This window comes from Ursus maritimus, unplaced genomic scaffold (genome assembly GCF_017311325.1).
Source record: "Ursus maritimus isolate PB19 unplaced genomic scaffold, ASM1731132v1 scaffold_4, whole genome shotgun sequence".
NCBI lineage: Eukaryota > Metazoa > Chordata > Mammalia > Carnivora > Ursidae > Ursus > Ursus maritimus.
In genome coordinates, this window is record NW_024426552.1 from 44,822,233 (window position 1) to 44,839,322 (window position 17,090).

Genomic DNA, 17,090 nt, shown 5'->3' on the forward strand with positions numbered 1-17,090 from the left:
AAATGGAAAAACATTCCATGCTCATGGGTGGAAGAACAAATATTGTTAAAATGTCTATGCTACCTAGAGCAATCTATACATTCGAAGCAATCCTTATCAAAATACCATCAACTTTTTTCACAGAGCTGGAACAAATAATCCTAAAATCTGTATGGAACCAGGAAAGACCCCAAATAGCCAAAGGAATGTTGAGAAAGAAAACCAAAGCTGGTGGCATCACAATTCTGGACTTCAAGCTCTATTACAAAGTTGCAATCATCAAGACAGTATGATACTGGCACAAAAACAAACACATAGATCAATGGAACAGAATAAAAACCCAGAAATGGACCCTGAACTCCATGGTCAACTAATCTTCAACAAAGCAGGAAAGAATATCCAATAGAAAAAAAGACAGTCTCTTCAACAAATGGTGTTGGGAAAATTGGACAGCCACATGCAGAAGAATGAAACTGGACCATTTTCTGACACCATACAGAAAAAGAGACTCAAAATGGATGAAAGACCTAAATCAGAGACAGGAATCCATTAAAATCCTAGAGGACAACACAGGCAGCAACCTCTATGAATCTGGCCACAGCAACTTCTTGTTAGATAAAGGCAAAATGGACTGTTGGAACTTCATCAAGATAAAAAGCTTTTGCACAGCAAAGGAAACAGTTGACAAAACCAAAAGACAACCAACAGAATGGGAGAAGATAACTGCAAATGTCTTATCAGATAAAGGGCTAGTATCCAATATCTATAAAGAACTTCTCAAACTTAACACCCAAAAAACAAATAATCAATCAAGAAGTGGAAAGACATGAACAGACATTTGTCCAAAGAAGACATACAGAGGGCCAAAAGACACATGAAAAAATATTCAACATCACTTGGCATCAGGGAAATACAAATCAAAACCACAACGAGACACCACCTCACACTAGTCAAACTGGCTAAAATTGACAAGTTAGGAAATGACAGATGTTGGCGAGGATGTGGAGAAAGGGGAACCCTCTTACCCTGTTGGTGGGAATGCAAACTGGTGCAGCCACGCTGAAAAACAGTTTGGATGTTCCTCAAAAAGTTGAAAATAGAGCTACCTTATGACCCAGCAATTGTACTACTATGTATCTGCCCCAAAGATACAAATGTAGTGATCCGAAGGGGCACCTGCACCCCAATGTTTATAGCAGAAATGTCCACTGTAGCCAAACTATGGAAAGAGCCCAGAAGTCCATCAACAGATGAATGGATAAAGAAGATGTGGTATATATGTACAATGGAATATTACTCAGCCCTCAAAAAATTAAATATTGCCATTTGAAATGATGTGGATGGAACTAGAGGGTATTATGCCAAGTGAAATAAGTCAATCAGAGAAAGAAAATTATATGATCTGACTCATATGTGGAATCTAAGAAACAAAACAGAGGACTATAGGGGAAGGCAGGGAAAAATAAAACCAAACAAAATCAGAAAGGGAGACAAACCATAAGAGACTCTTAAGCATAGGAAACAAACTGAGGGGAGGGAGGTTGGGGGTGGGGTAACTGGGTGATGGACATTAAGGAGGGCACATGATGTAATGAGCTCTGGGTATTATGTAAGACTGATGAATCACTGACCTCTACCTCTGAAACTAATAATACACTATATGTTAATTGAATTTAAAATAAAAAATATATTTAAAAAATAAATGAAAAATCTATAAAATAATTTCAATTTCAGAAAGTCCAGTTGGAATTTGATGTAATTATACCAATTCAGAGTAAAAAAACCAGTCCTCTAATAATTATTGCACATGTTAATAGTTGTTTTAATTTGTCTTTCCTTGCTACCCAATGGAGAAACAAAAACTTTTCACTGGCAGATATAATCTTTTAAAATTGAGATTTATAGGTAAAAATGAAAAGAGATAACTGGTAATGGAAAAGACTGGATACTACTGCTCAAAGACCATTAAAACTAACTGAGAGGAACAAAACCATGCAAGTTATGAAGACTGGACAGAAAAGTGAAGAGGACACCAGGTAAAGTGCCCTAGGCACAACCTGGGTATTAGAGGAGTTCCGATTCATACAAGAGGGCTTCTTTGTGTCCAAAGCCTCTTACTATAACTGAAACTCATGTAGGAAGAATCCTAATTCTTTGAAATGTTATCTTGTAGTAGATATGTCTGTTTCTCAAGTCTTTAAAAAGAATTAGGATCTGGCTTAATTCTAGAGTTACATTTATAACAAGACCTCTTAATTCAATCATTTCTGACTCAATACCCTCCAATAGCCTCTTCATTGGACTCCCTACTATTATTCCTGCCTGTCTTCAACCCACTCTTCACAGAGCAGGGAAGATCGTAAAAATAAACAAAAACACAAATCCAGTCAGATCACTACTCAGCTCTAACAGCTTCCACGCACTCTTAGGAAGAAGCTCTAACCCTGACATTTTCTACAAGGCCCTGAATAATGTGACCTACTCACCACACACTCAGTTCCACCTTAGCTGTGCCAGCTTCTTTTCTGGCACCTCCAAAGCTCCTTCCCACCACAGGGCCTTTGCATCTCATTTTCTTCCCTAGAATGTTTTTCTTCCTTGTCTGTCTAGAACTTCCCAATTAATCCTTCAGTTCCCCCACTTAAAAGGGACTTCCTTGGAAGAGTTAGGCTCTTTATCAATCTCCCACTCCTCCCACCCTTCTGGCCTCCTATTGTTGGAACTTTCCCTTTATCATACTTACCATAACTGCAGCTGAGCTATCATGTGTTTGAAACCTTTTCCCAACCCTGTACTGTAAGGTCCATGAAGACATAATTGTATCTTATTTACTGCTGTTTTCCCAGTGCCAGGCATATTGCAGGACACAGGGCAGTGAAGGAAATATAATCTTGCTATGTGCTCTTGCATAAAGGCATGAAAATTAGTCTACCTCACACAAAATCATGACTCCATCAACAATACATAGTATAACATTAACAAGTGTTTGTGAGAGTTTAACAAATGAAGAAGCTGTTGAAGGAAAATTTTTCACAATCTTTTCATTCCCAAATACTCTAAATTTCCAAATAGTTTGCTAAGCTGGGGACATGTAGTGATATTCCTTCAAAATATTCATAGAATTCAGTGTGGCAGCAAAGTTTCCTGGATGGAAACAAACTGAGGCTCTCAACCAAAGCCAATCAGCATTCAAATGAATGAGTCATTAAAAGAAATCGTGTCTGAAAGGCCACCCAAGAAGAAATGGTAAGAAATTCAACCAGGGTTCTCTTGGATTTAGCCAATTCACTTATAACTTCAAATAAAACAAATGCTTCATAGAGGCAAGGATATGCAGAAATGTAAGTAAAAACTCAGGAGAGACCTATGAAATGAGGATTTCCTATGATTATGCCCTTCCTATAAAGAAGTTCCTGATTATGGTAGATATTTCAAAAAACTTTGGCATCTAAGATTCATCTAAAATAGTGACATAACCATTTGAAATTTGGCAGACATATGTAAGTCTACAACATACTGATTCTGTTATCCGAGATCACTGTCAACTCTTAAACTTTAATACAGGACATTTAGGTTTCTGTAGAATAAAAAGCTCCGTAACTTAAATACCCAATGTAAAAGAAAATTTTTTTAAAATGAAGGGATATTTATTTTCAAGAAACCTTAACAAGGGGCACCTGGGTGGCTCAGTTGGTTAAGCAGCTGACTCTGGATTTCGGCTCAGGTCATGGTGTCGGGGTCCAGGGATCCAGCTCCATGTCGGGCTTCACACTAACCAGGGAGTCTGCCTGAGGATTCTCTCTCTCTCCTTCTCCCTCTGCCCCTCCCCCTACTTGTATGTGTGCAAGTGTGCATGCACTCTCCCTCTCTAAAATAAATCTTTAAAAAACGAAATCTTCAACTCAATAAATAACAAAGAGAGAAAGGTGAAAGTATAAAGAAGAAAAAAAGTAACAAAGCTGATACCCAGCGGAGAAAACCCAAGGAGAATTAAGAAGCAAATGAATTGTACATTTTCTACCCTCTTACCTATTAACTCAAGACTTCCAAGAAATAAAACTGAAAGGATGGGAATCTACTCAGTGTTTTTTTTTATCTTTTTAATCTTACTCTCCTGATGGTGGGGAATGAGTGAGTGTGTGTGTGTGTGTGTGTGTGTGTATGTGTGTGTGTACGGTGGTGAAAGGGGAAAACTAACATTTGTTTCGATCCTACTGTGTCATGTGCTTACAGACACTACATGTGTATTAGAGTTAGTCCTTGTCACCAATCCACGGAGGTTACAGGAAGTGAAATGACTGGCCAGCAAGCACCTGGCGAGCACGTGGCAGAGGCAGGGGTGTTCCTCCTCCAACACCACGCGGCCTTGCTTGCCCCGGTTCTGCGGGAAATATCGTTCATTTAGCGTAATGTTTCCAGTTTTTTCCTTTCCATTATTCATCCAAATGAGTCTTCTTTCTCACTCTCTCAGAGCAATTTTATTAGCTTTCCCACTCTGTTCCATAGCTTAGAAATTAGGAAAAAGTAGACCTTTCTTCCCACAGAACAGCTGCTTCTCTATCACTTTCTAAATGGAACTGTTAATGAGACCTATGGTGTCTACCTCAAGCCCAAAAGAGCTGAGAAGGAACGGCTTGCACTGCCCTCAGTCATTCTCAGTGCCCAACATTCTCACACTTAGCAGGTTCTTAATTTTCTCATTTATACAATATAAAGTAACAGCTTTTTAAAAATTTTAAATTGTTAGCTTAATCATTGTTCAGTATCAAAATAATCATCTATTTTCTAATTTAAATGATTGCTTTGTTTGGCATATTCTTGCATTAACAGCACCTCTTAAAACTTTCCTACCACAGTGCTCCTAACAGCAGAGGAAACAAATCCATACCACAGTAGCCAAAACCCAGGAGAGATTTTGTTCAAATTTTGCATTTTATTTTAGAAATTCAAGGAAATTTTGCATTCTATTCCACTGAATACGCTTACTTTTAATTTTCCCCCAAGACTGTCAACATTAACAACCTAGCAAATATCTCAGGTTTATTTTGTAGTGTCAGACTCTATTCCTTTGAGAAGAATGGTAATGTGGTCTTGAACACAGTACTATGAAATGGTAAGCTGTGGATAATAAAGCTTCAAAAATCTGTATAATACATTTCAATAACTGACAAATTTTTTAAAAGTTATTGTCATTTGTGTTCCAATATTATAAAAGTGAAAAATCAGTATTTCCTCTACTATGGAAAGGGAAGTGTATGGAATTTACATAAATGTTAATATACTTCTAATTTTTAGAATTCTGAAACTGAACTAATTTTATTTGCAAAATTTATGTATGTATTAACTGTTCAGTCTTTCTACTCTATTCTAACCTCAGATAACAAGTACTAGAAGAAACACTTCATTTTTGTTTTTAGAAATTGTAAAATGTGGAAGTTGTGGTATAAAGTTGAAAATTACCTTGTTTATCTATAACTGAGTATGAGGCCAAAAATCCTCGTCCAGAAACATGGATTCCACTCATGAACAGCACTGTAATTTCATTGCTTTTTGATTCAATTGAATGGTTCATCTGCAACCCCAGACCACAGTATTTGCCTAGGAATGAGGGGAAAAAAAAGATATTTGGTATGACTCTCATGAAGTCAGAAATATTTACAATGTAGGTAAGAGCATCAGAATAATATACTGAACTGGACATTAAATAGAAAATGATGATTAGGATGTTTAGTGATTAAAAATCACATTGCTCTGAAGAAAGAAAAAATGCCAACTGTAAATAATTCAAAGGAAAAAAATGACATAGGCATCAGTGATCTTACAAGGATTGCATTTCTTATTAAAGACATTTCTTGTATACTCTTTAAAATAGGAGTGAGGGATTAAAAAAATTAAAGCATTTCACGCATGCAGGTGGCTCATAAACAAATTGACAGTTAATCAGTAATATTCCTAACATATTCCCCACAAGGTACCCCTAGATTCTTGGGCTTAGGGCACCCCTTAAACCTTTTTCAGACTCCCCCCAATTTTTCTTCCAAGGATTAACTTTTAGTCAGTCCCTTTAGGTGATCGTGCCCAGTCCTACAGCTTTAACTATGTTCTGACAATTCACATACACTCTCCCCAGAGCCTTTCTCTTGAAGTTCAGGCGTAGATATCCAACTGCCAACTTTTATCCTTTAATGTCTAATAGACATATAAAAATAACATACCCTAATACAGATTCATAAAAGGGAAGAAGAAAAAAATTAGAGCAAGATACCCACCAATAACTAATAAAAATGCATTTTCTTATGTGCTTGGTAAAAATCACAAATTCTGAATAAAGAATAACATTCCAAAAATGTTTTAGCTTATGGCAATATCATTCTAGAGTAAAAGTAATGTGTATTTCCACAAACACCATTTTCAAGGACTACATATGATCTTCTGAGTAAAATATCCTAAGGAATCAAGAAAACCCCAACAGAACTGGGTAATGGAACTTTTAACAATGTCACAGGATCAATATACAAAAATCAATTATATTTCCACATACTGGTCACAAATAATCTGAAATTAAATTTTTAAAACTTCACAACAGCATCAAAAATATTAAAATATTTAGGGATCAATTTTTTAAAAAAAAATTCAAGGGGTGCCTGGGTGGCTCAGTCAGTTAAGCATCTGACTCTTGATTTTGGCTCAGGTCATGATCTCAGGGTTGTGGGATCAAGCCCCCTGTCAGGCTCTGCACTGGGTGTGCAGCCTGCTTAAGATTCTCTCTCTCTGCCCTCCTCTCTCTGTCCCAACCCCCATGCTCTTGGCACTCTAAAACAAACAAAAAAAAAACAAAACAAGTCAGTACACTTAAAAAAAATAGAAAACACTGGGGCACCCGGGTGGCTCAGTTGGTTAAGCATCTGCCTTCGGCAAAGGTAATGACCCCACAATCCTGGAATCCAGTCCCACATCTGGCTCCCTGCTCTACAGGGAGCCTGCTTCTCCTGCTGCTGCCTCTGCCTGCCACTCTGCTTGCTTGCTCTTTCTCTAACAAATAAATAAAATCTAAAAAAAGAGAAAGAAAGAAAGAAAAAGAAAACACTGCTTGAGAAAAATTAAAGGAAACCTAAATAAAATGGGAGACAGACCAAGTTCATGAACTGGAAGACTCAATATTGTTAAGATGTCAGTTCTCCCAACACTGACTTATTGATTCAACGCAAATCCCTATCAGAATCCTAGTGTTGTGTGTTTTTTTGGGTTTTTTTTTTAGAAAATAACAAGTAGAGCCTAAAATGTATATGGACATGTAAAGGACACAGAATAGCCAGAACTGTGTAGTGAAAAGACAGCTGAAAGACTACTATAACATGATTTTTACTATACTACTACAGTAATCAAGACAGTACGATACACTGTAATGGCAAATCCTGATCTATATCGAAATCTTTATTTATATTATATCTCTATCTATATCTACACCTATATCTCTATATATTTCAATGGAGAACAGAGTTCAGAAATAAACGCACATATGTGGTCAACTGGTTTCTGACAAAGGTGTGAAAGTAACTCAATAGAGAAAGGATAACTCTTTCAACAAAGGTATTAAACTAGGTGGATATTAATATGCAAAAAACAAATGAACTTAAAACTTTACTTCAAATCAAAATGGATCATAGACTTAATTCTAAGAGCTGAACTTATAAAACTCTTACAAGAAAACGCAGGAGAAATATTTGTGAATTTGCATTAGGCAAAGATTTCTTAGATCCAACACCAAAAGGAAAATCCATTAAAGAAAGAAATGAGTAATCTGCACTCAATCAAATTTAAAATGTTTCCTCTTCAAAAGATACCATTAAGAAAATGAAAAGACAAAACAGACTGGGAGGAAATATTCATGAAACATTAATCTAATAAAGAACTCATATCTGAAATGTGTAAAGAATTCTTACAACTCAATCTCATCTTGTAAAATGGGCAAAAGATTTAAATAGCCACATCTATAAGATTTTATTTATTTATGTATTTATTTATTTAGAGCACTCGAGCATGAGCGGGTGGGAGGGAAGGGGGGGAGAGAAGCAGAGGCAGACCCTGGGATCATGACCTGAACTGAAGGCATATGCTTAACCGACTGAGCCAACAAGGCGCCCCATTGTAATATTTGTATAATTATTTTAAATACATTCATTATTTTGTATTTTATGTGTTAGATCTAAAACCAGGTAATTCTTTGTTTTTTCCAGAAAATGGGAATGATTTAACCCTAAAGCCATACTGACAGTTGTCAGTTAAAACAAAACCCCCAAATTCTAAAACATCTAACACTGTCTATAGATTTTATACATAGAAAAGAAGAAAAAAAGAAAAGTACAATAGTTGACTCTGTAGGTGCTTAAGTGAGTTCAATATATACCAAATAAACACCTGCCCCCACATCTTACTCCCCGCCAAAATGAATGTCTCTCTCCTCACTTGGTTGTCCTTTGATCAAAGGTTTTACCCATTATACAAGTAATGCAAGCACTTAGCAAAATACTCTGGGAAAGGAAGAAGAAAATTCATTCCTAATCTGGGCAATATATCCTAATCTGAGCAATATACTAGTTAATTCTTTAATTCCATTTTCCTAGTTTGGCCATTTAAAGGTACTCCTAAATCAACATAAATCATTTAACTGCTAATAATTATAGGTTCTACTGATGGCTCTCAAGCTCCGCCAATATCTCTAGAAGTTTCTCATGGATAAAATAAGAATTTCAAAAAATAGTATATGGATACACAAAATTATAAATAAAAAAACTCATCAAGTACAGTAATCACCATAGACCTATGAAACACTGGTTTTAGTCTAAAAGAATCCAAGCTCCAGGCAAATAAAAATGTTTAAAAAACCATTACCCTTAGGAAATTAGAAAAACAAATTAAATCCAGAGTAAGAAGAAGATATAAGGATTAGAGCAGAAATCAGTGAAATTGAAAACAGGAAACCAATAGAAAAAATTAGTAAAGCCAAAAGCTGATTCTTTGAAATGAAGGTCAGTAAGTCTCTAATAAGGCTAATTAAGGAAAAAAGAGGACACAAATCACTAATATCAGAAATGCAAGTGTGGACACCATTACAGATCCAATGGTCATGAAAAGATATTAAAGGAATACTATGAACAAATCTATCTCCACAAATTTGTTAACCTAGATGAAATGAACAGGTTCCTGGAAACACACAATTTGCCAAAACTCAAACTAGAAGAAACAATCTGAATTTTTTTTTTAAAGGGGTATTTTATTTTATTTTAAAGATTTTATTTATTTATTCGACAGAGATAGAGACAGCCAGCGAGAGAGGGAACACAAGCAGGGGGAGTGGGAGAGAAAAAAGCAGGCTCATAGCGGAAGAGCCTGATGTGGGGCTCGATCCCATAACGCCGGGATCACGCCCTGAGCCGAAGGCAGACGCTTAACCGCTGTGCCACCCAGGCGCCCCAACAATCTGAATTTTTATTTAAGAAACTGAATCAATAATTAATAATCTTTCAAAAGAAAGCACCAGGCACAAGTGGGTTCACGGATGAATTTTACCAAACATTTAAGGAAAAGTTATACTAATTCTCTGCTATCTCTTGCAGAGGACAGAAGCAGAAGGAATACTTCCTAACTCATTCTATAAGGCTAGCCCTACCAGAAAACCAAAATCAAACATACTATATGAAATGCAACTACAGGTCATTATTTCTCATGGAATAGACATAAAAATCCATAACAAAATATTAAGAAATCAGGGGCACCTGGCTGGCTCAGTCGGGAGAGTGCACAACTCTTGATCTCGGGGTTCTGAGTCTGAGTCCCACACTGGGTGTAGAAAGTATTTAAAAAATAAAAATCTTTAAAAACATTAAGAAATCAAATCCAACAATATATTAGAAAGAATTATACACCATGATCAAGTGTGATTTATCCCAGATATGCAAGGTAGGTTTAACATTTTAAAATAATGTAATCCATCATATCAACATGCAAAGAAAAAGTACTATGATCAAATCAATAGATGCAGAAAAAGCATTTGACAAAATCTAACATCCATTCATGATATAAACTATCAGTGAACTAGGAATAGAGGGGAACTCCTTAGTTTAATAAAGAATATTGACAAAAAACCTAAGCTAACTGGGGCGCCTAGGTGGCGCAGTCGTTGAGCATCTGCCTTCGGCTCAGGGCGCGATCCCGGTGCTCTGGGATCGAGCCCCACATCAGGCTCCTCCACTAGGAGCCTGCTTCTTCCTCTCCCACTCCCCCTGCTTGTGCTCCCTCTCTCGCTGGCTGTCTCTGTCAAATAAATAAATAAAATCTTTAAAAAAAAAAAAAAAACAACCTAAGCTAACATCAAACTTACTAGTGAGAAATTCAAAGCTTCTCCAGTAAGATCAGAAACAACGCAAGAATGTCCCTTCTCACCACTTCTCTTTTACATCATACTAGAAGTATTAGTTAACACAGTAAGACAAGGGGGAAAAAAGTACCAGATTGGAAAGGAAGAAATAAAACTGTTTGTTCACAGAAGATATGATTACCTATGTAGGAAATACATAGAAAAGCACAATGCAGAAAATTGTGCAACAAAATAAAGTGGGACTGTATCAAACTAAAAAGTTGTACAACAAACGAAACCATCAACAAAGTGCAAAGACAACCTATGGAATGGAAACAAAAATGCCTGCAAACCATTTATTTGTTAAGGGGTTAATATCCAACATATATAAAGAACTTATATGACTCAAAGCAAACAAGAACAACAAAACCCAATTAAAAAATGGCAAAGGACCTGAACAGACATTTCTCCAAAGAAGATATATGAAAGGCCAACAGGTACATGAAAAGATGCTCAGTGGCACTAGTCATTAGGGAAATGCAAATGAAAAACACAGTAAGATATCACTGCATGTCTGTTAGAATGGCCATCATCAAAAAAGTAAGAGACAACAAATGCTGGTATGGATTTGGAGAAAAGAAAACCCTGTGCACTGTTTGTGGTATTGTAAACTGGCACAGTCACTACAGAAAATAGTATGGAGGATCCTCAAAAAAATTAAAAATAGAACTACCATATGATTCAGCAATTCTATTTTTGGTAATATATCCAAAGCAAATAAAAACACTAACTCAAAAAGATATCTGCACCCCCACATTCATAGCAGCATTATTTATAATAGCCAAGATATGGAAACCACCTAAGTGTCCATCAATGGATAAATGGATACACGTACATGTAACAAAATATTAAACAACAAAAATATCATTCACCCATAAATCATGAGGAAATCTTACCATTTGTGACAATGATGGACCTTAAAGGCATTATGCTATGTGAAATGAGTCACAGAAAGACAAATACAGAAAGACAAAAAGTGAGATGATCTCACTTACATGTGTAATCTAAAAAAACCCCCACCAAACTCACAGAAAACAGTGTCAAGCTTATGGGTACCAGAGGCAGAGGCACCTACGCGTGGGGGTCGGGGGAAGAGGAGATGGTGGATGTTAGCTGAACCTACTGTAGTAATCATTTTACAATATATATAAATGAAACCATCATCCTGTACAGCTTAAATTTATATAATGATGTATGTCAATTATTTCCCAATAAACCTAGAAAAAAATACCAGTGAATTATCTTGTGGCTATCAACAAAATGATTTGAAAGGATATATGGAGGGACGAAAGACCCAGAATAGCAAATATAATATTAAAGAAAAAGCTGGAGGAATGACACTACCCATCTTTAATACTTACTATAAAGCTACAGTAATCAAGACAGTGTGATATTGGTGAAAGCACGAATAGATCAATGAAAAAGAAGAGAAAGCCAAGAAGTAAATCCACATAAATATGGTCAACTGAACTTTGACAAAGGACCAAAGGCAATACAATGGAGCAAAGATAGTATTTTCAACAAATGGTGCTGGCACAACTGGATAGCAATATGGAAAAGAATAAATCTATACACAGACCTTACACCCTTCACAAAAATTAACTCAAAACAGACCTAATAGTAAAATGCAAAGCTGTAAAACTCTTAGAAGATAACACAGGAAAAAATCTGGATGATCTTGGGTATGAGTAAGATGATGACTTTTTAGATAGGACACCAAAAGCCACGATCCATGAAAGAAATAACTGATAAGGTGGACTTAATTAAAATTAAAAACGTCTGCTCTGGAAAGACAATGTCAAAAGAATGAGAAGACAAGCCACAAAGTGGGAGAAAGTATTTACAAGATACACAGGTATCTTGTAGACAGAGGACACATCTGATAAAGGACTCTTTTCTAAAATATACAAAAAACTCTTAATACTCAACAATAAGAAAACAACCTGAAACAAAAATAGGCCAAGACCCTGACAGACACCTCACTAAAAATATACAGATAACATGTATATAAAAAGGTTCACTACATTACATGTTATCAGGGAAATGTAAATAAATAAATGAAATGTCACTAGACACCTACTGGAATTTAGAATGGTCAAAATCCAGAACACTGACAACACTAAATGCTGATGAAAATGTAGAGCAACAGGAACTCTCATTCATTGCTGGTGGGAAGGCAAAATGGGGGACTCTTTGGGATTTCTTTTTCTTTTTTTTTTTTTTTAAGATTTTATTTATTTGAGAGAGAGAGAGACAGATAATGAGAGAGACAGCGAGAGAGCACAAGCAGGGAGGAGAGGGAGAAGCAGGCTCCCACTGCAGAGGGAGCCCAACGTGGGGCTTGATCCCAGGACCCCAGGATCACTACCCAAGCCGAAGGCAGATGCTTAACCCACTGAGCCACCCCGGCGCCCCTCTTTTTGGGACTTCTTACAAAACTAAAAAGTCCCACCGTACAATCCAGCAATCACATTCCTCGATACTTACTCAAAGGAGTTGAAAACGTATGTGCATAGAAAAACCTACACACAGATGTCTATAGCAACTTTATTCATAAACTGCCAAAGCTTGGAAGCAACCAGGATGTCCTTTAGTAGGTGAATGGATACATCCAGATGATGAAATATTATTCGATACTAAAAAGAAATGAGCTATCAAGCCATGAACAGACATAAAGAAACTTTAAATGTACATTACTAATTGAAAGAAGAGAGTGTGAAAAAACTGCATATTGTTTGATTGCCATTTTATCACTTTCTGGAAAAAAAAATGATAAAAAGATCTACCTACAGTAGAAGACAATAAAAAGATCAGTGGTTGTGAGGCATTGGGGGAAGAACGATGAATAGGTAGAGCACAGAGGACTTTTAGAGCAGTGAAAATATCACAATGATGGATATATTTCACACATTTTCCAAACCTAATAGACTGTGCAACACACATACACATGCACACACATTGTTAGCCATTAAGGAATGCAAATCAAACAAACCCCAATGAAATACCACTTCATACCCACTACAATGTGAAGGAAGATCAAGGATCTGGAAAAACTGAAACCCTACCAACACTGCTAGTAAATGGTGCAGTTGCTTTGGAATACAGTCTGGCAGTCCTTCAAATGGTTAAACATGGAGTTACCATGTGACCTAGCGACTGTACTTCTAGGCATATACCCAAGAGAAATGCAAACATATGTCCACAAAAAAACTTGTAAATGATAGTTCAGAGCAGCAGTATTCATAGTAGCTAAAAATTACAAACAACACAGCCAGTATTCTGGAGTTCCCAGGATAAACTGTCATAGAGAGATGGTGATAAATCTGAAAGAAGGAACAACGTAACCTTTTGGAAACAGAAGGAATTTTGAGAATTGAGAAGATCTATCTGGAGTTGGCTGAAAAAGTGTCTCTTGTCTTTTGGGAGAAGGAGAGGATGTAACTTAATGGGAAGAAGTGTAATAAGATATGTGGGTCATCTGTGTGGAGTCCTGGGTGCTGGAGAGGGTTTGGTGCAGGGCTGTCAACCCCATGGGAAATGTAACCCGCAGCAGGGCATGAGGAAGCCTTGGCGAGGGACTCCAAGTGCGCTCCACAGGAAATGGAGGTGGAGGGCCTCAGGAAAACGTGGTAGGGTCTAGAACCAATCATCTCTGAAATAATTCTTTCTAAGTGGATAAGCCATAGGATATGTGACTATTTCCTTTATCATGGACATTTAGGTTTCCAATTTTTCCATACTTTGGATAATGATATAATAGATTCATTTACACATACAACTTTGTTCCATACCTAAAATAATTACTGAGGCCAGATTTTTTGAAATGAAATTACAGGACTATGTTGCTTTCCAAAAGTTAAATTAACTTACACTCCTACAATCAATAGAGGGTGTTTATTTCAAGGCAGCCCTTGTATCACCTTTTTCCAGTTTATAAGTACTTTTAAACAATCTATAAACTTCACAAAAATTTGGAATATAAAAAGAAAACAATAAAAAACAATAATCATTCTCACATCACCTTATTACACCAAGATAATAGCTAATACTACTTGGGAGGGTACCTCTCTCTGGCTCAGCTCTCTCCAGCTGTGAAATAAAAACAATAGTGTTTATCTTCTAGGGATATAGTCATCATTAAATGAACACAAATGTGTTTATAGGGTGCATACACATATGCACAAGCACAGTGTCATCTAGCTCTTCATTCATCATTCGTGCAGTCTGTGACTTTAACACGAACTATTCCCACTGAACTGCTTTTCAGAAAAGCTGTATCAATTTATTCTCCCCACGCTGCCCAGTAGTATTAGAGATAAAACTGGTAATCTGTTGTTTTCTTAATTTGTGAAGATGAACTTTTCCAATGTGTGCTTAGTTTAAAATTTCCTCTAGTATGTGATATTCTTATGCTCCTAGAGTATTTTCTTACCAGCATCCCTGCCTTTAAAAATTTTTTTAAATTATCTGTATATTGCATATATGGTAAGGAGATCTTCCTGGGTTGGCCTGACCTAATCAGGCGCTTTGAAAGCAGAGTGTTTTCTCTGGTTAGTCCTGCTGGGCTAGAAGAAAAAGAACACCTATGTGTTGATTGTAGGAGTGTAGGAACTGAAAACAGTCTCTGGGCAATAGGTAGCAAGAAAATGGGGACCCCAGTTTTACAACTACAAGAAAGTAGTAGTAGATTCTGTCAAGAGTCAGTGAGCTTGAAGAGAACCCTCAGCTTGAGATGGGAACCACATCCCCAGCTGACTACCTTGATTTCAGCCAGGCAAGACCTTAAACAGACAATCCAGTCGTGACAAACCCCGACTTTTGGTCTACAGAAACTGAGATAATAAATTATTCTATTTTAAGCTGTTACGTTTGTGATAATATTAAAAAACAATAGAAAACTAAGACAGTCAGAAATTTACTTTGGTGTACCAGCACACTTCATTTTATTGCGCTTTGCAGATACTGCCTTTTTTCTTACCGGTTGAAGGTTTGTGACAATCCTGCATCTAGCAAGTCTATTGGCACCATTTTTTCAACAACAGTTGCTCACATTGTGTCTCTGTGTCACGTATTCGTAATTCTTGCAATTTTTCAAGCTTTTTCATTATTGTTACATTTGTTATGGTAATCTGTGATTTGATGTTACTATCATAATTATTTTGAGGTGCCATGAAACCCATATGACTGGCAGACTTAATAAATGTTGTATGTGTTCTGGCTTATCCGCGAACCAGCCATTCCCCAACTCTCTCCTTCTCCTCAGGCCTCCCTTTACCCTGAGACACAACAATATTGAATTTAGTCCAATTAATAACCCTTCAATGGCCTCTAAGCGTTCAAGTGAAAAAGTCACATCTCTCTCACTTTAAATCAACAGTTAGAAATAACTAAGCTTAGTAAGAATGCATGTCAAAAGCTGAGATAGTTCGAAAGTTAGGCCTCTTGCACCAAATAGCCAAATTGTAAATGCAAAGGAAAAGTTCTCGAAGGAAATTAAAAGTGTTACTCCAGTGGACATGTAAATGATAAGAAAGTCGAACAGCCTTATTGCTGATGTGGAGAAAGTTTTAGTGTTCTGAAGAAAAGATCAAACCAGCCACAACATCCCCTTAAGCCAGAGCCTAACTCGCTTTAAATCTGTGAAGGCAGAGAGAGGTGAGAGGCCACAGAACAAAAGTGGGAGGCTAGCAGAAACTGGTTTAAAAGGTTTAAGAAACCATCTCTAGACCATAAAAGTGCCAGGTGAAGCAGCGAATGCTGATGCAGAAGCTGCAGCAAATTGTCTAGAAGATCTAGCTCAGATCATTAATGAAGCTGGCCACACTAAACAACAGATTATTAGTGTAGACAAAACAGCCTCCCATTGGAAGAAGATGCCATCTAGGACTTTCATAGCCAGAGAGGAGAAAACAAACCTGGCTTCAAAGAACATGCTACCTCTCCTGTCAAGGGGCTAAGGCAGCTGGTGACTTTAAGTTGAAGCCAATGCTCATTTCATTATTCCAAAAATCCCAGGGCCCTTAAGAAGGATGCTAAATCTATCCTGCCTGTGGGCTAGAAATGGAACAACAAAGCTTGGATGATAGCACAGCTGTATGCAGCATGGTTTGCTGAACATTTTAAGTCCAGTTAAGATCTACTGCTAAGGAAAAAAGATTCCTTTCAAAATGACTGTTCACTGACACTGCACTTGGTCACCCAAGAGCCCTGATGGAGATGTGCAATGAGACAAAGGTTGTTTTCATGCCTGCTAACATTACACTGTTTCTGTAGCCTATGGATCAAGAAGTGATTTGGCTTTCAAGTCTTATTATTTAAGAAATACATTTCATAAGGCTACAGGTGCCATAGATAGTGATTCCTCTGGTGGATCTGGGCAAAGTCAACTGAAAACCTTTTGGAAAGGATCCAACATTCTAGTTGCCATTAAGAACATTCAATAACATCAAATTATCAACATTACTGGGTTTGGAAGAAGTTGATTCTGACCCTCAGGGAATTTAGAGGGGTTCAAGACGTCCATGGAGGAAGTAGCTGCAGATGTGGCAGAAACAGCAAGAGAACTAGAATGAGAAGTGGAGCCTGAAGATGGGACTGAACTGATGCAATGTCATGATGAAACTTGAATGTATGGGGAGTTGCTTCTTACGGAGGAGCAAAGAAAGTGGCTTCTTGAGATGGAAACTAGTGGTGA

General features: G+C 37.0%; 1 protein-coding gene across 2 annotated transcripts in view; it reads right to left on the reverse strand.

Moving 5' to 3' along the window:
* DCBLD2 (discoidin, CUB and LCCL domain containing 2) overlaps positions 1-17,090 on the reverse strand; it is an 80,101-nt gene that overhangs the window by 37,852 nt on the left and 25,159 nt on the right. For both annotated transcript variants that reach the window (XM_040621140.1, XM_008702039.2), the window contains exon 3: positions 5,440-5,577. In XM_040621140.1, the coding sequence (XP_040477074.1) occupies positions 5,440-5,577 (138 nt within the window). The remainder of the gene's footprint in view (positions 1-5,439; positions 5,578-17,090) is intronic.